This window comes from Vanessa tameamea, chromosome 31, assembly GCF_037043105.1.
Source record: "Vanessa tameamea isolate UH-Manoa-2023 chromosome 31, ilVanTame1 primary haplotype, whole genome shotgun sequence".
Classification (NCBI taxonomy): Eukaryota; Metazoa; Arthropoda; class Insecta; order Lepidoptera; family Nymphalidae; genus Vanessa; species Vanessa tameamea.
Window position 1 is genome coordinate 759,974 of NC_087339.1, and position 24,289 is coordinate 784,262.

Genomic DNA, 24,289 nt, shown 5'->3' on the forward strand with positions numbered 1-24,289 from the left:
AAATTGTTGATTTCTTTAAATTTTTAATCGTTTTTTACGTAGGTAGATTTTGTTCATAAGTCAACAAAAGACATCCTCACTTTTCTTGATAGTGTTATTTAATAAGAGTACCCATGTCACTATGGCGCAATTTATATTAATATTACAAACGCGAAAGTAGCTCAATCTGTTATCTTGTCACACTTAAATCGCTGAACCGATTTAGATTAAATTCGCTATGGAGGTAGAGCTTCTTTTTTTAAATCACCCCTCGAGGATGTTAATCGGAATGAAGGTTAATGTGCATTGAATATAGTCGTAGGTTCCGCTCGTTTTTTTTTTATAATCATAATATGTATAATTAAGAGCGCGTCATACTTGGGAGCTATGCTACGGCACTGGTTCTATATTTCTGCAGCGCTCCTCTGTTTGAACACCTACTCTAGTGCCAGCCAGCACATAACAAGCACAAATTAAAAATAACGTACTTAATAAATAACAAATATTAATACTTAATATTAACATGCGTCTGCTGCTGGCAGGCAGTGCTGGTACAAACCTCAATAAAATTGTCGTCGTGTATACTGAATTAGGTATATCTTAGACAAATCTGTTTTTGAATTTTGTTTTCCTTTCCGTAAGTCCTAAAAAATATTAAATATTTTTTATAAATTATTTTGTATTTTATACTATATTATTTTATTGTATAATATGTTGCTTCACTTACGGTTAATTTATTACTTACATTTATTTCTATTTTATTCTTAAGCAGGAGTGAATCTACATAACAGGCTATTTGACTGGTTTTTAAAATGCATTTTATATTATTGAGTAAAGGTCAAGGAAGGTTAAGGAAGCCCAGTAAAAGTTGTTTTTTTTAATTCTAGTACATATTTGCTGAAAAATATCAAATTAAAAATTCCATATTTAAATAGCGCGCGAAAACGCTACTGTGACAATATGGCGCTGCAATGGGATCGGTGACGTGACTTGCCTGTATTGTGTGTATCTGTGGCACATATAATTCACATACAGTAGGCAAACGAGGTTAACAAGCAAGTGACGTCATCATAAACCTAACCAATCAGGAGCGTTTTGTGTCTAACTATTTAAAAAAAGCATTTTTATTTATGGATTTTTAAATAAATGAATTATTGTTTTCAACTTTCGATGATAAATAACCATTTTTAAACTCATAATATATACTGATTATAATAATTAACACTTTATTTTTTGCATTGTCAAATAGCCTATTGGGTAAATTTTGGGTAGCATATCGGCCTATTATTTTAATATTAGAATATTAATAAATGCATTTATCTACTGCTAGGTATCATTGTTTCGATCCTGCCGTTCCGACTTCCATTTTACAAAATATTGCTTTTTTAAATTCATTTAATTTTAACACCTATTATATAGACAGAAAGGTAGTTTTCCCAATTATATCCTTTGAGAATGATGATACCATTATCACCAACAATTATCTATTTAGGGGGATTGAAATTACATCGAATATATCAAATTTGTGACGGAAGGGTAAACAGATCGGTAACAAATTAATCTACAAAATTGTTGCGAAAGCAACTTTGTACCAATCAATTTATTTGTGTTTAGTGTTGCCAGTATTGAAAATGAAGAACTAGTAAAAACATTAAAATATATATTTGTAATGACAATAAAAGTATTTATTTTCTTCTTATAAAACGACCTGTTTAATTAATAATATTTTTTCAATGTATGATAAAATTTTTATCTATACACTGGTTTTAATCGTAGTGACATTACAAAACAAAGGAATATTTCAAAACAATTAATAGTAACTACATATTATCATATATCAAGAGCACTGAAGCATATTATTCTATTATTTTTTATTAAGACAAAAATGACATATTAAATATGTTTCTAATAATTAAAACCTATTTTTTTATTTTCATTATAACGGAATTGTATGAAGAATATTAATCAAAATATTTAATAATATAAATCTTGAGTCATGATTACTGCATAACATTTTGGATATTGGATTCGATTTTAATTAGACAATGATAAAATAAAAAAAAAATAGCTTAAATTTCACGGTATAAACACTACATGATTAGTTATGTACTTCTGTAATACTTAAAACGTAATTAATATCACTATTACACAACATTGACGAAACCCACTTTAAAATTTATATGCTATTTAAAAAATGCAATTATTTTATTAAAAAGTTATCAAATAAAAAGTTTTTAATGTAATATAAAACGTTTTACGACATATTACATTATTGAATACAAATAATGTAAACAAGTAACCAAGGTGAAGTCCTACAAAAGAAATAACCTCGCCTAGTACCGATAAAACGTACAGTCTTATCAAACTAAGTAATAACACAACTACAAATGCCACCTCAGCGATCAACCTACCTACCTATATCTACAATTTTTCAATACTGCTTGTTCTCAGTTCCTCCGTCTCACTTAACCCACACCCAAGATAATGTTGCTAATAAAACAAGAAAATAATATTTTTCATGATTACTTTATTATTTCAAGTATTAGACATATTAATTTTGTTTATTTTTTTGCGTGTTAAAAAAATATAATCAATATGTTTCATTCGTAAAAGTTAAATTTCTTTGTTTTGAGTAAAACGCGAGCGAATTGAAAACGCTTCAATCTGTCCTACTTAATTGAAGTGCCATTGTGATCTCCTTAAACAAACAAAACAAATTAAACTTTATTACATTGTATTATGGCTCAAAATTGATAACATAGTAATCAGTGTGTTAAGCTTTTTTTATGTAATATAGTTTGAATAAAAAGTTACAATATAATTTAGTGGTATTATACAATATGTTGCCATAACAAAAATAATTTTGTCTTTTTCACTCTTCTTATAGGCAGTAGCATCACCTTCTTGCTAAAGCAATGGACGTTGAGTTAGTTTATAGGTTTTACAAATTTTGTTTATATCTTCGATAATCGCGCTCGTAAACTTTTGAAACCACTTTCAAAATCAATATCATAGATCAATAATGTAGTGCGTGTATTTATAAATGATCGAAATAGTGTGTTTTACGTGTAAGCTGTTGCCTTAACTTTTCACCATTTCTGTGTTTAACAATTGATTAACTCAAAGCACTGTTGTATTTTCAAACGTTTTTTATTGTTATTAAATCACATTTACACTGTTTTAATTAAGTTTAAATTACATTATAAGTGTGTGGTAGACGTTTCTGTGCAAGTTTTACATTGTTTAAGTGGTGTATTACCTTTTATATTATAGTAGTCAAAATGGTTTCTTATTCTGGTGAGTTAATGACATTTTTTACAGCTTTTCCAAGTTACGATAAGAGATATAATTACAAATTATGTTACGAATAACGATAAGTTTATATTTATACAATTTGAATTGGAATTTTATGAAAATTTAATGTTGATATATTCTTTATATATATCCCAGCTCTTGTTAGGTCTTGTTTGAAAAAAATTCTAAAGTTTCTCAGTCATGTTCAAAGACCTTAATATATTCTAACATAATTCTCAAATAGTACAATGTGACGATATACGAAATGTGATATTAAAAACTGTATCAACAATAACATTAGGTATTTTATATACCTATATAATATAAACATAGCTTTACTAATTTGTATTTTTTTGTCTAATAAATTCGAACATCATTATGATTACTAAACAACTAAACTTTCTTATTTATTTGTATATTTGTTTCAAAATTTGCATTTAATTTGTGTTTAATTGCACTTATTATCTGCACAAAGTAAATATAAACATAAAGTAAAAACAACACAATAAATGAAACCAATGGATATTTCATTACAAAATTTGACATATTTTTCTTTTTAAAATTCACTTAGAATGAGAAAGCAAAGATATTTGAACGTAAGTACTTACAGTTAAACTTGCATATACATAAAATCCTTTTATAAACAGATTTAAAGTCAAATTCAAAATTTAGACCTGACAATGTGGATTTTTGTCAAAATTTAGACATAAAAATAAACACATGACAATAACTTCCAAATTCAAAATTTAAGATTAGTAACATAAACATTATTTTTTGAAATATATTTTAACTGTAATTAATTATAATTTTTAATACACAAATTTTTCAATAAGTTTTTTTATTCCATAATTACAATACATTATAATAGCTATTATTTTTTATTGTCTTTAGAACAAGCTGTCTAGAAAACCTTTGGATAGGGACATTCCCATAAATATGTAAGAATTTGGTGTTCAGTTCTTATAATGTTTTAATAAATAAAAAAAACATAACTGACATTCAATAATAAACACTTATATAATAATAATTTGTTTGTCCTGACTGTCTATCAACTCAACTATAACTACTGAGTCTTGAAAGTTGAAATTTGGAACATGGCATAACATAAATTAACATAACACATTATAATGAAACACTTTATATGAATTTTACCTGTACTAGTGAGTTTGTTGCTGTAATGCTTATTTAAAGTTTCTTGTAAGCAACTATCTGATATGATAAGTGTTGCCAGGTGTCTGGATAAAGCCGGACATAGTTAGGCTTTTTGAGAGGATTGACGTTTGAGGTGATGTGTGGATTTGTTAGTTTTTAGGTTATTTTCCTTTGATTCCAGTTATCGCCTTATATTTTTGTGTGGTGGTGATAATTTGTAACTTGGCCAATACGTCCATGGATGGAGATGAGCGATTGAAGCCCCCCGATAAAGGGGGTGGTGTGTACGAATGTGAGATGGAGACTAAAAATTATCACGCTTCTGTAGCTCGAGAAACATCCCGTAAAAGAACGGCTGACAATATTAATACTGAACCATTGTCTAAATGTTCTATTATGGACCCAGACAGTGGTCTTGGATCAGAATCGCATATTTACAAACTCCCATCTCTCCAGATCAACAGTCGTAAATATGGTGTCGAAGATTTTGGTCCATTTATTGTACATGTGTCCCGCATTGCAGACTCATCTAATTCTGGTGTGAGTTTAAACCCATCAGACTGGGGCTGTTCTTGTTTGAAGGTGGTGTCCAACATATAAAAAAATATGGTATCAATCAAATTGGTTGTAACAGGTTGTCGGTAGAGTTTGACTCCGCTAAGACAGCTAATGACTTTCTGGACCATGGAATTCTGTCCAAACAATTTAAAAGTCAAAATTCCGTCTTATAATGTTTCCCGATTAGGTTTAGTTCAAGGTGTATCAAACAGATTGGTCGATGGAGGACTTTGTAAATGCAACTGAGTACAAAGAAGGCTATGGGAAGATCATGAAAGCTCACCGACTGAACCGTAAAATAAAAAAAGATGATGGTTCGCCTGCTTGGATACCTACACAGTCTGTCGTCCTGACATTTGAGAGCCAAACTCTCCCAAAGATCTTCGCTTTTTACACTTCTTTGGTAGTTGAGGTGTACCAGCTTCCTACCATTCAGTGTAGGAAGTGCCTTTGGTTCGGCCATGTTCAGATTGCTTGCCGTTCAAACGCACGCTGCTACAAATGTAGACAGTCACACTCTGGTGATTGTTGTAACATCCCCTCTGACCGTATCACGTGTCTTTTGTGTACAGGGAGACACTTTGCTACTGACCCGACATGTCCCGAATTTGATAGACAAAAGCGAATTAAAAAAATCATGTCCGAGCATAGTATCTCATACATGGAGGCTTCTGCGCAGGAACCTCCAGTAAGACGGGCTTACTGGAGACGTGGCAAAAACGATGTTTGCGCAAACTCCACCCCAGCCAGTACAGACTTTACCAACTTTTTACTCAATTCCTGGGTCTACTCCGCAAAAGACATCCTATTGTAAAACTGTCCAAACTCCTCCCCGTACAAGGACTCGCCTCCCGGAGGGTTATGATCGATCTACGCATGACAAAATTATTAGAGAACCATCACCATCTCTCCCTAATGGCTGTTGACTGAATTGACCTCTTCCATTACCTAATGAAAATTTGCCAGGACTACTAAATTTGCTAATAACAAATAGATGTGTTACCGTACGACGTTGCCCCCTTACTTGCTAGACTTGCAGAAATTGTTGCTAATGGCCCTCTCGGGTTTAACCCGAATTCTTCAATGGAATAGTAGAAGTATTGCCCCTAAAAAACCTGATTTAATTCATTTCATTAATGCTCATTCTGTGTCCGTTGCGGCCATCTCTGAGACATGGTTGAGGCCTGGGTCTTACTTTAGAGTCCCAGGGTTTGCCTGTTTACAGGATGATCGTGATGATGGCAGGGCAGGGTGTGCATTATTAATTAAAAGATCCTTTCCGTTTTCCATTATCCCTCTCCCTCCTCATTCCCGAGAAACCAACGCTGTTTCGGCTTGTATAGGCAATATTAACATCTCAATTTATATTCCTGATCCTAAACTCTCTCTGATCCCTGACCTTTCTACAATTTTGTCTTCAGTTCCTTCTCTACTCATTATTTTAGGTGACTTCAACTCACACCACAGTTCCTGGGGATCATATTATACAGATTCTTTCTCCCTCTGGTTGGTGGACCTCTTTGATGATATCAATGTTTGTGTCATGTCAATGATGGTTCTCCTACCCGCCGCGTATATCCTGGTCAAAATCCTAATTCTGTAGTTGATATTCCTGCTTGCTCTCCAGAACTCTCATCTTCACTAAATTGGAACACGTTATCCCACTCTTTTGCCAGCGATCATCCCTATCATCATATCAAAACCTTCTTCAGTAATTCCAATCCCTACCCCTGAACCCCTTCTAAAACATAAATTACAAGATGCTGACTGGAAAAATTTTTCTTCTTATGTTGAACGTACATTAAACGAATTTAACCGAAATTCTTCTTCTCAAAAATACTTAAATTTTCGTAATACATTGATTGAAGCTGCCAACTTATTCATCCCCAAGAAAAAGTCTTACTCTAATAAACTTTCCTCACCTCCCTGGTGGGATTCTGATTGCACTTCCTTTGTAAAAAAAAGAGGTAGGGCCGAGGACATCTTTAATGAATCTTTAAACCTTGATGATTTTCAGATTTTACAACAAGTAACTGCTCGTACCAAAATACTACTTTCCAAAGAAGAAGAGAGGATGGAGGGGTTTTTGTGAGAGTTTATCCCCCAGAACTCCCCATACACTTGTATGGAGAAATATGAAACGGTTTAGACGTTCATTAAAGCCTGACTCGCTTCAGTCATATGATTCTTCAGTTTGGCTGGAGGACTTCGCGGATAGCCTGGCCCCTCATTCTGTTCCTTGTGATTTCCCTTTTTCTATTCCCTCTTCTAATTGAACTTCCTTGGATGAAAAGTTTACCTTTGATGAATTAAATATGACACTTACAGGGTTGAGAGATTCTTCTCCAGGTGAAGATGGTATCCCATATAGTTTTATTAACAAACTAAGTATCCCAGTCTTCAGTATCTTTCGGACATCCTAAATGACATTTTTATTAAAGGAGAAATACCTGATGACTGAAAATGCCAAATCGTTATCCCTATTTTAAAACCAAATAAAGATCCAGAGAAGGCTAGCTCCTATAGACCAATAGCTCATTCATCAAGCTTAGGGAAAATTCTTGAGCATCTTATAAAAAATCGTTTAGAATGGTATTTAGAAAATAATGAGTCTCTAGCAAAGAGCCAGTATAGTTTTCGTAAAGGCAAAAGCACTATGGATAGTTTGAATATACTCTATTTTAGGATGCTTTTTAGATATTTCGGCTGCCTATGACAGTGTCAATATTCCGGTGCTCAGAGCAAAAATGCTAGAGCTGAGTGTCCCAATGAGAATTGTTCACTATATCTGTAAAATTTTGTGGGCAGATCTATTAAAATTCGAAAGGGCGGCCTTCTCCTTCCGCCCAGAACTCTTTGGCAAGGTATTCCGCAAGGGTCAGTATTGAGCCCCTTACTCTACTGAGCCCCTTACTATCTTAAGCAATCGATCCTTCCTTTTTGTAATATTCTCCAATATGCAGATGATATCACCTTATATACCTTATATATATATTTTTTTTTTTTTTATGGCATTGGTTGGCGGGCGAGCTTATGGGCCACCTGATGGTAAGTGGTCACCACCGCCCATAGACAAAGGCGCTGTAAGAAATATTAACCATTCCTTACATCACCTATGCGCCACCAACCTTGGGAACTAAGATGTTATGTCCCTTGTGCCTGTGATTACACTGGCTCACTCACCCTTCTAACCGGAACACAACAATACAGTGTACTGTTATTTAGCGGTAGAATATCTGATGAGTGGGTGGTACCTACCCAGGCGGGCTTGCACAAAGCCCTACCACCAAGTAGATCTTCTGATTGTATTGATACAGCAACATCTCGTATAAATGAAGCTTTAAGTTACTTAAATATCTGGTTAGACGAACATGGTCTTTCATTATCCCCATCTAAAGGTACGTTTGTTTTTTTTTCCCGTTCAAGATTTACTCCATTTACTCCATTTGGTGTCCCTCATTTAAATTAGTGAGCAAATGTGAAAAAGGTATTAACGTCCTTCGTGCTCTTTCAGGTGTTTGGTGGGGCTCCCATCCATATAACCAAAAGCTTATATATAATGCACTTATCCGCAGTCGTATTGATTATGGATCGTTTATCTTTGAAACTTGTAATAAAACAGCCCTAAAGAAATTCGACATCATACAGGCTAAATGCTTACATATTATTCTTCGTGCAATGAAATCTTCACCAAAAAATGCACTACAAGTGGAATGCTTAGACCCTCCACTATTTCTTCGTAGACAATACTTGTCTGATAGATTCATCTTTAGGGTTATGTCATGTTCGTCTCACCCACTTATTCCTCGTCTAGAGAGTCTCTCTGAAGAGGTATCAAATAACCGATATTGGCATCATAAGGAAACTCCCAAAATCATAAAGAGTTTTTTAAACATTAAAAATCTTTCTGTGCCTGTTTATAGTAGTAATATTAACCCTTTATTCCAAACTGATTATTCTTCGCTAATGTTAATCCCTAATGTAATTTTAAATTTTGGAATTGAAAAAGATGACCATGTGGGTAATCAGAACTTTATCAGACTTCTGTCTGATTGGCAAGACTGGATACCGGTGTTTACTGACGCTTCAAAATTATCCGATAATCCTGATAGTAGTAATGTTGGTGCTGCGGTTTGGGTCCCAAAATTCAACGTGACTTTATCCTTTAAATGCCCTTCTCAGACTTCTGTGTTCACGGGTGAAGCTATTGCCTTATATGAAGCACTCCTATTTGCTGACTCTCATAATTTCTCTAAAACAATTATTTTTACAGAATGTAGAAGATGTTTACAAAAAAATTGTAGTAATCAATTCAAAATGAAAATTAAGCTCCCTCTTATTTTCAAGATTAAAGAGTTACAGTTTAATTGTAGGCAAAAAGGTAAAGATATCCTTGCTTGGATTCCTGGACACTCTGGTATTGCAGATAATGAGATAGTGGATTCTTGGGCTAAAGATGCAACAATAAGTGGATATGAAAATCATAGTGAAATATATCATTCCGATTTGTTACCTCTAGCGAACTTGCATGTAAGAAATTCTTGGCAAAATTTATGGGACTCTTCAAGACTTAGTAAAGGGCGTTACTATGGGAATATACAACCTGTGATACCACGGAAACCATGGTTCTTCCGATTTCGTAAAGGTGGCAAACAAGGCACATCTACCATATGTCGCCTCCGTTTGGGTCATGCATGCACACCGGTCTTCCTTGCCAAAATCAGAGTACGCGATAACTCTCTTTGTGAATGTGGTTTGGACGATGGGACGGTAGATCATATTTTTTTCAATTGTCATAAATTGACATTTTCTTTATACGACATTCTCCCTCCAGATATACCCCGACCTATCAATTTTCAGTCTCTTCTCACTTATTCGCATTCTTCTTTTCTAGTTTATTTAAAAAAATATATTTCATTTCATGACTTAAAATTTTTGTCTGTTTTTTTTTTTTTGCTTTACACTTGTAGTTAGATTATTATTATTTTTTTTCCTACTTATATTTTCCTACTAATAAATTTATTTTTATTTTTTGTATGATACTGTTACTGTCTTGTGATGTCTGTGTCGTCATTTTATGTTATCTGTTTTAGGTGTCCTGGAATAAATCCCGGACATTTTTCAAAGCTAAACACCGAACACTTTCCCTGCGTGTTACTTTCATATAGCGTCGTAATTGGCCACATACGTCTCACAAACAAGAGATGTGAATGCCATTAAAGAGGAAAAAAAATAGGCTTTTTGATTGCGTGTCCGGCCAAAACAAACGGTGTCCAGCTTGTCGGGGTTTTGCTAGGCTTTTTACATTTTATTTACTTATTTCACAAACGAGATACATTTGATTTTATTTATATTTCATATAAAATTGACAAGATTCATGGTAATAATCAGAAAAGCCTGATTTTAGATACAATTTTTTTAACCATATCTTTTAATATTGAGACACAAAAACTTCAATAATGTATCCTACATTATTGAAGTTTTTGTGTCCAGCCAAACTAGCTGGTATGTCCGGCTATTAGGTTTGTCGAATTGGCAACCATAGATATGATTCATTTTCCATGTATTGTACATTAAAAGAGTAATGATAAAATGTCAGAATAGTTTCTCTTACAAAATATTTTTAATAACAGGTAAAAGTCCTCCTGTGAACGTTGTCTTAGGCTAGAAGTATAGAGCCAATTCCTGTTGGAATTACTATGCTCTGTCATGTGTTGGTGAGATGTTGCATTCTATTAGACTAGTGTAGGTTTTTTGCAATGTTTCTAAAAGCATTGGCTCTGGATAGTGATAGGGTCAAAGAGGATAATGGGTACCAGTATTTATGGGTACCTATTTAAATACTTTGTTTCTCGTAATTTGTAATGTTTCGTGTTATAATTTTGTTTCGCATCTCAGATGCTTAATGTTTTAGAACGATGTATTCCTGTTTGCTGATTTTGAGAATGAAAGATTCAGTGTAAAATTGTATATTCCTAATTATGTTCACAAGCGATGTGACGTCTTAGTTTGAAGGTTGACGGCACATAGGCAATGTGAAGAAAGGTTAATATTTCTTATAGCAACTATTATCTATGTCTATGGGTGGTAGTGACCACCATGTTGCCCATTTTTTGCTTATAATTAGCAATAAATATTTATTTTTATTCTGCAGAGCAATTATATATATATATTTGAATTGTTATTTGCTAGTTTTATATGTGAGTTACCCAGTGTAATAAACACCCTAACCTTTACAAGTTAAATCATTATAAAAGTGTCTGTGAGACCTCGATCGTGATAAGGTAGCATGCCATCTATTTTAAAACATTATTAGTTATGTTTAAATGATTATTTATTTAAATGAATAGGTATTACACATTCTTCTATTTTTCATATACATAAAGAAATATTATTATTTAATTCTTTATGGGATTTTATATAGTCCGAGCTCTAGTTTAAACGCAAGACAGGTGTGTCTAGTTTGGGGCTGGTTGGGGTTAATAAATTTATTTTTATTTATTTATAATAGTTTACTATATTCTTTTGAACGACTAGGGATGTTAGGAATTCCCCTGTCTGATTAAAATATGAAAAGTCCTGGGTGTGTTATGGTACAAATTACTAATAATTCTATGTGCATTAACTTATATTAAATTTGAACCATAATTTATATATTTTTTTATATTGGATTGGTTGTTTTTGTGATTTGCAATTGTATTCTCAACAGATTTAATAATAAAATTAAAGTCATATCGAGGAAATGATTATGCCACATTTTCCTTGACAGTTTTTGTTAATACATAGTATAGTGTAAAGTGAAGTAACAGCCTGTACATATTCTACTGCTGGGCTAAGGTCTCCTCACCCTTGGAGATTTGAGCGAATTCCACCAAGCCAATACACTGCGGGTTGGTGGATACACGTGTGGCAGAATTTAATTGTAACGCATACAGCTTTCCTCACAATGTTTTCCTTCACGAGATAAATTATAAATACAAATAAGGAATTGCAGTAGTACTTATCTGGGTTTGAACTTGCAATTATCGGTTTAAGTGCACGCGGTCGAACCACTGGGCCATCTCGGCTATGGGATCGGTGGTGGGAATGCTGCAATATTTCCCCAGTGAATTGTAATTCTGAAATTGCGATGCAACGCGAATAATTTCCGACACTACAGTATTACCAGTAGTTAGTTACATTCCAGTTTTATACAATAGAAGTCAATTTATATGACCAAGTTACTGATTTTGACAAATATTGTAATACCACGTTAATAAAAAAATATCTAAGTAAAATAACATACACAAATAACATGGTAAAAATACAAACAAGGTCATAAGTTTAAAATGGATATTGAATATGATACACAGCTCAAATATATAAGTTCCTTTTATTTGTTTTATTTCATGGCTCAAAGAACATTTACAGATGTTAGTTATAACCATTATCAAAGTAAGATATCTAAACAACATGCTTACACCATGGGAAGTTCTTGTTGCTGCAATTACACTGGCTCACTCACCTGTCATACTGCTGAATGGCAGTTTATACTCAAACAAGATATACTATGTCATCACTAATTTTTCTACGTTTCTCCACCGCAGTTCATAAATCATCTAAAATTAAAAAAAATTAAAAATGCTGACAGCAGACCACAGCGCCAGCTACCGGATCTAATCCAAACCACCATGGAATCAATAAAATTTATAACTATCGAATGTAAAATTTGTAACTTGTAAACATCTGGATAGATGTTGTTTACAAGTTCACTGACACACGTATAAAGTAATTAATTAAATAAAGATTGTTGTATGATATAATTGTTTCAAAGCTTACCTGTATTATAATTAAAATAAATACTGACTGCACTTCATAATCAACTACGAAAATTAAATTGATAATTCGCGTTCGAAACGAAGTGTAATGATATTACGGCGTTCCCGCCAATTTTTATATCACATCGACCGCACAGATAATAAATAATATTATAGAAATTAAAGTGTTGACGTTTGTTAAAAAACACTCGTTTCTTTGATTTTGTTTTGGAAAGGAACTGACTCCATAATCAGACATACAGCCAATGCTAGTGGCATTCATGCCATACATAGAAATTACGTTATACATATTTTTTTGTTTTTTTTTTCATAGCGTTAAGGTTTTCGGTAAAATGTATTTTTTTTTATATTAGATTATTATTTTTCCAGCGTAAACAACACTGAATCATGGCATTGTGTGAGGGTCAACTTGATTCTGTTTTGCAAATAAACGGTAACGAGACTCCTGACAAACCGAATACCCAGGATAAGAAGAGGATGGAGCCGAACGGAGACATCTATGGATTGGACAAGGGTATGTAACCTGTTGTACCTATGTTTTTTTTTGCTGGTCAATGGTCGAAGATCGCTCGGGCTAGTCCGGGTAAGTACCTGAGTACCAGAGTTTTGTCATTTGTTTAAAATTAATCTCGCGGTTGTTATTTATTTTACATTTTTTATAAGCGGTTATAGAAAATTTATAATAAATAAAACTGAACCGCCGGTCTTTACGAACCGACATGGGAAACCCTGGGAAATGGGAAGAAAAGAGTCAAATCATTCTTTAGAGGCCGGCAATGCACCTGAAAGATGCCCGGTGTTGCAGAAGCTCATGGGGGGGTAGTCGCTTTCCAGTTGAGCCAGCTGTCTGTTTGTTTACCACCCATTGCATTAAAAAATGGAGTATTTTAATTAAAACATAGTTTCGTTAATAGAGTATGTATATTTTTCTTCTTATAATAATACATAACAACGAAGTATATATAACACGCGCACACAAGACAGTAGAGAGCGGACGGAGAGACGTGACGGTATGAGAGAGAGTCGTGACGTTTGCCGGCACGACACGCGAGTCGGATTTCCCCCGAGGTTACCCGCGACAATAGATGTTTCACGAACGCTTAAATTGAAAAATCGTGATGTTTTTATTAAAAGGTTATTTATTATTTAATTACTGAAATTCTGTATATTATATATTTATATAATTAAATTCGGTGCCAAGGCCGATGTGTTAAATTTTGCAATTGAATCAGCTGTATTAATGAATGACCGAATGTAATTAAAATTTAATAATTACAAATTATTATGTAATTGAATGATGAAATGCAATAAAAAATAATGTATATCGATTAATAAAATCGGTATGCATAGATAATTTTTTTTTTTTTTAATCGAAGTAGGTATGCGTACTGCCAAATGTATCGGACGGGAAGTTGTCACCAGCGCTCTTAGACTATATATAATAATGTCGTCCTTACCGATTTCTGTTACGGCGACCTTTTCAAAAGAGACAAGTGCACACAGTGTGTACGTAAACGTACTCTCATAATTCGATGAGAAGGCAAATCTGATACGACAGGAAAGAGTTTATGCCAATGACCAACGGCTTTACAGTCTATTCCAATGGAAGTATGAAAAAAGATACACAAACCTTAGATTTCATGCGTTTTGCTAATAATGCTCAGCTATGTTGTCACTACGAACAGTTCTTGATTAATATATCTTTATTTATAACACTTTTGCACTTAACTAATTATTTCCAATTTAATTTTACTTCCAAAATTCTGATATCAGTTTCGTCGACGTCAAAATGCCATTTTTACGCAAATCCATAGAGAATATCATAGATTAATCGAGCCCTCGACCAATGTCAAACGTCGTTTGTTTGGCTTTTTTCTGTTATGGTTGGAGAATAATATACGTAATGTTCGAGGTACGTGAGTATACATACTTCCAACTTTCTAACTACGGTCTGCTACTGAGAATCTCGAATGAAAAACTCAGTAGCTCTACCGGTCCGACTTGCTCGAATCCACCTCCTAAGAATTTTGGGAACTAAGATGTTATGTCCCTTGTGCCTGTTACACCGACTCTCTAACCCTTCAAACCGAAACAATTATAATAAGTATGGCTGTTTGGTTGTAAAATATGCAATGTGTTGGAGGAACCTAACTTTACAGACTTGGTCAAAACACCACCAAGGAATATGAGTGACAGGTTTAAGGTTGTCGTGGTGGGTGTGGGACGAGTTATGCAAGAATATAAGCATAGTCGGATGTGTATTCGGCTAATAGATTTGATTTAATATGTATTGTTTTTTTTTTTTTAATTTACAGTACCGCCCTTACCGTTGAGCGTGGACTACCGTTCGCCGCTGTCCCACTTCGTACCACCCGCCGTCGAGTTGTACGCAGCGAGACATAAGCCGGAGATAAATGTCGGTATGTATGTCATAACAGAAGTGAATGTCTTTATTTTTTCATTATTTGCTTATTGGTTACTTTCTGTAATTAAAGTAATTTAGTTATTTTTTCCGGGAATCCCCGAAATCGTATTGGTTTTAGCCTTTTAGGTTATATGTCTAAAGTCCAATCCAATCGCAGGAGGAGTAAAAATAAGCTAACTTTAAAGGTACACATTTCATGCGTTTTGCTTATAGCTCTGCTATGTCATGTACTACGAATAGTTCCTTATATATATCTAATATATTCCTATTTTTTATTTTTCAAACGGCAAAAATGATTAGGGTCTTTCGTTTTTGTCCCAGGCCCTCTTGACTTCCGGTCCCATCGGATCATGAAAGTGAGCGAATAGTGTTTACACACAATGAGCAATCGTATCCTCTGTTCTGATGGCTTGACTTTAAGAAGAATTTTTATTTAGAAGTTGTGTCCGTTGAAAAATTATTGCACTGTAATATAAAAAAGTGGCGCCATCTTTCATAGTTTGTTATTATTGAAACGAAGTTATTTTAGACTTACAGTAGAGTGAACTAGTAGAAATCCTCCAGACGAACTTCCCTCTCTCTCTTTATGTCTGTCTCTTTCTATTGTATGTTTTTATTTGTTATTGTTTTAATTCACACGGGATTTCGAATAACAATTTTAATTCTCGTCATCTAGCTATTCTCAAACGTTGTAAATTTCTTTAATTGTAACTGTTTTTCAATCTGTATCTATATACTATAAGTGCGAAAGTAACTTTGTGTGTTATCTATTCACGCTTAAAATGCTGAACCGATTTTGATGACATTCGGTATGGAGAAAGTTTGAGTTCTGGGTGAGGATATAGGCTACTTTTTTTAATTCGGTAAAATGTGAGGTGACGGTTTATGCTTGATAGGTTACGTTTTATAAATGACGCGCGGGTTAAGCCGTAGGTTTTGTTAGTATTATATAGCGAAAGCAACTTCGTTTCAACCGGGTGTCCCAAGATGTACCTTTTTTTTTGTTTTATGATTTCGCTTAAATTTTTTTGCATGCTCTTTAGTTGATTTTCTTTATTTAGCGCCCGTCATGACTGAAACGCCACCGCCAATGAAGAGAAAGCGTGGGCGGCCGAGGATCGACAAAACGAGCCCAGAATACTTGGCCAATTTGGCTGCAAGGAAACAGGCCAGGGAGATGGGTATGTTTTGTACTTTTGCGGACGGGTTCTCTATTGTTTAGATTTTTATGACTTGGTCAACATTGAAATTGGCCAAGAAGATTGGTATGTTTGGTTGTAAGTGTAGATATTTTATATAGGTTGAGAAGAATAACGACTTGGCCAACTTGGCGGCAAGGATATTGGCCAAGCATGTTGGCATGTTTTGGTTTTGGGAATAGCTCGGGGACAGCTTTGGATATATACATACATGTAGGCATAGAAATGATTTATTTTCCATAATTATTTATTTTGTAACTTTAATTATACAGACTACTAAAAAATTTGTAAATACATCGGCATGTTGAGATGTAAAGTTTCGTGCGTGTGTGTTAAATATAAGTTTAAACTTTCAGCGGCTGTCATGAACAATCGACCGGACTCGGGGGGCGAGAAACGCAAGCGTGGAAGACCTCGCGTCGATAAGACCAGCCCCGAGTATTTGGCGAGGAAGCGTGCACGAGAGATTGGTATGTTATCGCAGCCCACTATTGGGATAAGTTGAATACTTTGGACTCGGGGAGGGCGGGAAGTTTAATTTCTGGTACAGGGGACATATTAAATAGTTCATACAGTGTATATTTTTAGAAGAATCCAGAAGGTTAATGTTGTTTTTTTTTGTATTTCATATACTGTTCTGTGGTAAGGAAAACATCGTGAGGAAACCTGTGTGACATAAACAGTCTAGTAATAAAGTTATTTATATAAAGATCTTTCAGCTATTATTATTGGTTAAATTCTTTCGCCGGTTCATCTCCGACCTGAAAAGAATTGACGAAATAAACTCCTTTGACGATTTTGATGGTAAATAATGCATTTATTCTTGGTGATAGGGCTTTGAGCAAACCCTTCTGGGTAGGTTACAACTCACTCATCAGATCAGACATTCTACCGCCAAACAGCAGTACTCAGTATTGTTGTGTCCCGGTTTGAAGGGTGAGTGAGCCAGTGTAACTACAGGCACAAGGGACATAACATCTTAGTTCCCAAGGTTGGTGGCGCATTGGTGATGTAAGAAATAGTGCTTACAGAGCCATTGTATATGGGCGGTGGTGACCACCTACCATCAGGTGGCCCATTTGCTCGTCCTCCAACTGATATCATAAAAAATAAATAAATTCAACGCATATGTAATGCAATTATTGTTTTAATTAGTCTACTACCGAGATATAAGTTATATTTCTTATTAAAACGGTCCGTCTAATGTCCAGTCTAAGTGGGATGTCTAATCAAAGTGCCTTGTTCCCAGAAGCAATGGACAAGAAGGCTAAGAAGGAATACAGAAGGCGTGCGACCGGTGGTAAGCAATTTACTATAATTGAATACGATAACTCTAACATCGAGAATGATCAGTTGGATTACAATTACTAGTACTTTATTTTAAGAAATATATCGTGATACTATTGTGATACTGACGGTACTTGCTCCATTTATTTATAATGTAAAAATCTTATATGACCTTTTGTTGTTTTTCTAATTTGTTAAGGGAAGGGTTCACATGTTATTTATAGGACGTTGATTTTGATATATTTATTTAAATAATTTAAATGGTTCTGGATTAATTTCCTATGATTATTGTTAATAACGTATATTAATGTCAAAATGGGAAGTGTTGTTTTGTATGTGTTGTGTAATTTGTCATAAAAATGTTTTGTTATTATCTTAGTGATTAAAAATTTAATTTATGGTATATGGAATAATATGTTATCTAGAGTTGTTACAATTTATTCGTAAAACATTAATTCTAATCATATTTAAATCAAGAATATTTAAACAATGAAATTTGACATTTGTTCTAGTGATGTCCATTTTAAACATCAATAGCATACTTTTTTAATATATGCAGTCGGGCTGGATTGAGAGGATTCTCAGTTGGTTGTTTGATAACTATATATATTTATATTATATGTGTTTAATGTTCAGAATTGGGGAGCTTTTGTTTTAGAAAAATCTAGCAAGTAGGTTATTATATATGCGTAGTTAAATTGCCATTTTTTTTTAAATGTAATGTTGCCAGACTAAAGCAGGAAATTGTGACAGAAAATTCGATTTCCTTTGTTTCAAATGTGGCGGTTTAAATTTCAAATTTAGGTATTTAATTACAAAATGAAATGAAATCATTAGTCACAGCATTATGACGAATGACATGATGTCATGAATTGTAGGATTATTACGAACTATATGAAATACTTTAAACAGATCAATCGAAACTCCATCGTAGTTAAGGTTAATCGGGCCTCTGATAAGTTTTGAAATCGGCTCGCCCAGTATTAATGCAGAGTTGCTATAACGTACTAATTGACAAACTCAATCAGTCTTACATACCTCTATATAGTCTATTCCAATCAAAGAAGGAATAAAGATGAACAAACTTAGATTTACGTATTCCATGCCATTTGATTTATTTAAATGTCATTATTTGAAATACAAGACTATTCAATTAATGACTTATATCAGTATTCATTTTACTTTCAAAGTTCCGATAACAGATCCGTCGACGTTCAAAATGTAATTATTCGGCGGATCTATAATGAATATCATATATTCAAGCTCAAACCAATGATATCGTTACAAATCGATTTCAAATGTTGTTTGACTTTTGTCCTCTTGTGGTTGGAATAGACTATACTGTAATAAATAGTTTCAGAATATATTAAACAATATATTTTTCTGTCTATCTGCGTTGATAATTGTTTATGGCAACTGTTTATGTTTGTTCCTTATCAATAGTCGTGACAGATTGACGGGTTGCAGGATCGCTCGGCGACCACAGCTTAGTTAAACTTTAGATATCAGTATAGGGGACGAAATTTAAACAGTTTTAATTTAGGCTAGCTCTTGAAGTCATGAACGATCAGGTAACTTTAGTATTCGTACATTTTTATCGGGATAATTCTGGTCGGGTCTTGTTAGAATCTACACTTTATTTGATTTTAAATCAGATGTAGATTCTACGAAACAACCAACATTAAAGTAACTATAGTAACCGTCATGAGAAGCTATAAATTTTGTAAACAAGTGTTCAGGAGTTCACAACATTTGGACCAACAAAAAAAATGATTTGGTTTAAGATTTAATAAATTATTAAGTAACAAATATTAATAAACATATATTATTTAAGAATAATTATTCGTCAGATTCAGATGTTTCCATTTCTGTGTCAGAATCAGTGACATGTATCACGAAGCTGTCTACAGTTTTATCAATCATCTCATCGATTTTGGAATAAAAATTATCTTCTTCCTTGATAACGAAACAATAACAAAATTAACAATAACAAGATCCAGATCCGCGATATATGCAAAGCAATGAAACAAACTCGTACGCATTCGAAACTCGAATGACGCGTTTATTTCAAAATGGCGTCCCGATAATTTACAATCCCTGCGACGGACGCGTTCTGGTACCAAAAAACACAAACGATAGCGCTTTGCGTCGTTAAAATATGATCCGACTAAATTAAATAGGTTGTTACTTTCATATAACCCGTCTATATTTCATGTCGATTGAATATGGTCAATTTATTATCTCGCAGCATAAAATGTTTACTTAGTAAAAGATGTTTGTTTACATAATTTAAAGCTTCTCGTGACGGGTACTATAGTTAAGTATTAATGATATACATTATATATTGATTTGATATTCATATATATTTGACATGAATTTCTGTTTACATGGCTAGCGAAAATCGTGAAGTCATCAAATGGTATGACGACACGCGTTAAAAAAGTACAAGCGAATAAATTAACTAACGTTAGAAAGACGGCACAAAAGATAGCGGTGAGGAAGGCGGGGGATAAAAAGATCATAGTACGAAGAAATATTAAATTTATAAAGCGAAAAGGTAAACGAATATGCATGATACGATCGATTTTTTTTTTCTATTTTAGTTTTCATTTTTTTTTTGGTGTCGGTACTTTGAGAGAGTCTGCATGGTAGTGAATATTTTTACTTGTGATCTGTTTTGTTATTGAACGGACGTATGCTTTGGTAGTTTACGTTAAGGAATTAAAAGCGTTGATTAATTTAAGAGCCAGCCAGTCTGGGTAGGTACTGATTATTATACAGACAGGAATATTTAGGTTTGAAGGATTAGTGCCAATGTAACTACAGGCACAAGGGACATAACATTTAATTCCAAAAGATTGTTAGCGCGCTAACGCGATGTTAAGGTTAATATTTCTTATAGCGCCAATATTTTTGGACGGTTGTGACAGTTTACCATCAGATGTTTATTTGCCAGTCTGTCTTCATGAAAAGTATACGTTACACGTAGATAATATTGATTTTTGCATTAAGAAAATTTGAATCGGTCAGTTAGAAGTATTACAAGATAATGTGCAAAAAATTATGTTGGTTGGTTTGTATCATTTGTTTATATATTAATAAAATAGGAGACGTTAACATATATACATAAAACTTATACCAGGAGATGCAGCGAGTTTTGGAGAAGGTGTTAGTATATAATATTATTATATAAGTAAATTCGCTTCAGTTTCAGTATTTTTAAAATATTACGATCTTATTCGTAGTTTATAGATCGGATATATTAATAGTCAACCTATTTCGCTTCGAGTTTAATTTAGTAAGTTCAAACTTCCAAACTAGATGGCGCTAGTTGTATTTTAAATCGCGCTATCGTTTTGTTATTTGTAAATTAAATACGGTTATTTAGCTTAATATTAAAATTAATTTAAATAAAATATTAGTGTAATAATGACGTTGTGTCGAGTTAGTTCCAAACTTTGAAACTAGATGGCGCTAGTGGTATTTTAAATCGCGCTATCGTTTTTCTCTTTACAAATGTACTAAGGGTGCCTTAACAGATTGCATAGTTGCCATCAGAAGGGTCTTAACTGACTCGACTGAACAGCGAGTGATGATATCGGATATGAATCCTGTGATTACGATCCGCTCGCTTGTGTCTCAACTATCGCAGAGGCACTTGTCGAATGACTGACGCTGTTTTTGGGCCATTTATAAATTAATTTCATTGAAATTCAGGTAAATTAATAATACCGCAACTACTAAATGTAAATTCCGTTCCGTTGATGATACGTTTCAGATGTTATTCTTATCCAAATTCTATGAGAAAATGAATTGTTAGAAAAAAAAAAAAAAAATGTTGAATTTGTTAGTACGATTGGTACCGAGGTCCTTTTCCGTATTTAAATATCTCACGTCATGAGGCACAAATGTTTTATTGGTAAACGAGGACGTGTTTAATACCAGCGTTGCGGAACTATCTATAGTTGACCTCCAAAACTATTCAGGACATCAATAGTAGTATCGTTTTGATAGTATCGATACTTCTCCGTGAGCAATACTGTTGATTCCGGCAATACTATCGATAGTATCGCTAGCCCTCTGTAAGCAATACTATTGGTAGGAGCGATACTATTTATGCTATCGAAAGTATCGATTGTTTTGGACTGTCGATAGTTTAAGTTAAAAGTAATGGTTTTTGCAATACTATCGATAAACTATTTATACTATGGCTTATACCTTAAATATCGATAGTCTATCGATAGTGGATTATCGATATGCAACACTATTTAATACTTCATTGCAATAAAATATATAAAAAAAGCAATATAAAATATTACTAAGTACGTATACGTCCATTCAATATATCATTATTAAAAAGTATTTTTTTTAAAGTTTAATTTTTAGACCACTTTGACGTATTTGTCTCGGCCAAAAGAAAATTAAGAAAAAAAAAAAAGAATTCGTCGGTTATAAATTGCCTGAATTATCGTAGAAGTATTTAGATTTCAATGTTACAAATAGCATGGTAGTCTAGGTAGTTAACTTTTTATTATATAAAAAGTTAACTACGTGTTAAATTTTATATTTATAGCTTAAGATTTTTGTTATAACAATGTTAATTATTTCTATACTAGAAAAAAAAAGGTGTTTTATTGTTGATAATCGAATTATAGGCAGAAATAAAAGGAGTGGTTTCGCGGGACACACGGTTGGAACGGAGTTGCTTCGCTGTTTAATGACAGACACAATGAAATAAATAACGTCTGAGAATGTATAAGTGACAAGAAATTAAATTGTTATTAAAATCCCGTGTGAATTTAAAAAAAATCGACTATAATATAATAGTAAGACAGACAGAGAAAAGGAAAGGTCGCCTGGGGAAGGGGGGGGAGGTTCTTATTAACGCAGTCGACTGCCTTCACTATATTGTAAGCCGCGTAAAAGAACTTTGTACCTTCGTTAGGTGTGTGGGGGGGGGGGGTGTGTGTTAGATATAGCTTTCTTTTGCAGCAGCTGTGACATAACCTATTGCCTCTGCGCCAAATTTCATCCAGATGTCTCAAGAGCCGAGATGGCCCAGTGGTTAGGAACGCGTGCATCTTAACCGATGATTTCGGGTTCAAACCAGGCAGGCACCTCTGAATTTTCATGTGCTTAATTTGTGTTTATCATTCATCTCGTGCTCGGCGGTGAAGGAAAACATCGTGAGGAAACCTGCATGTGTCTATTTTCAACGAAATTCTGCCACATGTGAATTCTACCAACCCGCATTGGAGCAGCAGGGTGGAATATACTCCAAACCTTCTGCTCTAAGGGAGAGGAGGCCTTTAGCCCAGCAGTGGGAAATTTGCAGGCTGCTAATGTGTCTCGGCATGAGTTCGATATATCGGAACATATCTAATAACGGATGTCGTCGGTATGTCAGACGTCATCGTTTTCACCGCATCTAAAACACTATGAATATCGTTCTGGTCCGTAAAAGCATCCAAATGATGATAACATTGAACCCATGAAATATTCGTCCTATCTCTCTTTAACTTTACAGTAACCCATCTGCGTGAAAGAGATGAAACGAATGTTAAACCGATTTGGATATAAAATTCGTTTCATCTCTTTCTCGCATATCGTACAGTGTAAAGTTGAACAAAGACAGGGCGACATTTGAAATCGGATGTCAACAGCGATATTTAAACGAAACATCCGTTACACAACCTATGTCTAGCTGTTTTGGCGTGATTTAATATTGAGTACACAAACTTACCCATTTATAATATCAGTAAGTTTAGGTTCGTTCAATTGAAGGCGTCTAGGCAGACGACAGATAAACGTATGTCTGTCTTTTTCTTACTCATTAAATATGTGCTTGGTGTGAAATAAACAATACTATATATGTGAGTATATATTAGATTTACACCGAATTGTATCGCCTTTTGAATCTTTTCAATATCACAAATTTTTAACATAACAATTATTTACATTAAATCTTACATGTATATAATACTACTTATATATAAATGATTAAAATAGTTACTGTAAAAAACGTGACCGCGTGGAATGGCGGCAAGCAGCTTTAGTGTTTGGTCAGGTTATAAAGAAGCCTTACTAGGGATTCGAGATAACTTCGTGCCACATTGCATCGAATTAAGCGGTTTCTTCGCGTAAAAGCACCAGACGGACAGAGTAATTGTCACATTTATAAAGTGTATAATAAGAAACATTAATTCAGCTTAACGAGTCCGTTATAATATTAATATAAATATTCAAATATACAAAATATAAGTAGAATATCCTATCTATTAATAGCGTGAGTCGATTTTTGTCCCAGTGTTTATGGGACGATAGCTGCACATAAAAATCGACTATGGTCTCATTTTGAAGAGCTCCAGACGTAGATGTGTAGAAAAATAAAGAGGATTCTTGTTTGCAATTTACTAAGTTGTTACAATTTAACAAATAATTAATTGTAGGTAGCGGAAAATAGTTGCTGGTTATGTTAGTGGCGCTATGGCTGTATAAAAAAAAAAAAAAACGCGCGAACAGACGCCGTCAGTTTAGAATGAAATTAAATCAAAACAAAACCTGTCATCGGTTTCGGA

General features: G+C 33.8%; 2 protein-coding genes across 9 annotated transcripts in view; both read left to right on the forward strand.

The window, feature by feature from the left end:
* The window catches only part of LOC113392148 (zinc finger protein 175-like), a 479,450-nt gene that overhangs the window by 116,402 nt on the left and 338,759 nt on the right, over positions 1-24,289 (forward strand). The window lies entirely within an intron of this gene.
* Positions 2,855-24,289, forward strand: part of LOC113392145 (zinc finger protein 90-like) — a 30,443-nt gene continuing 9,008 nt past the window's right edge. For 2 of the 8 annotated variants that reach the window (XM_064220083.1, XM_064220085.1), the window contains exons 1-7: positions 2,855-3,276; positions 13,170-13,314; positions 15,116-15,220; positions 16,287-16,406; positions 16,781-16,894; positions 17,674-17,724; positions 20,107-20,268. In XM_064220083.1, coding sequence (XP_064076153.1) covers positions 13,188-13,314; positions 15,116-15,220; positions 16,287-16,406; positions 16,781-16,894; positions 17,674-17,724; positions 20,107-20,268 — 679 coding nt within the window. In that variant the 5' untranslated portion in view covers positions 2,855-3,276; positions 13,170-13,187. The remainder of the gene's footprint in view (positions 3,277-13,169; positions 13,315-15,115; positions 15,221-16,286; positions 16,407-16,780; positions 16,895-17,673; positions 17,725-20,106; positions 20,269-24,289) is intronic. The other 6 variants (XM_026628421.2, XM_026628423.2, XM_064220084.1 and 3 more) reach the window with 5 other exon arrangements.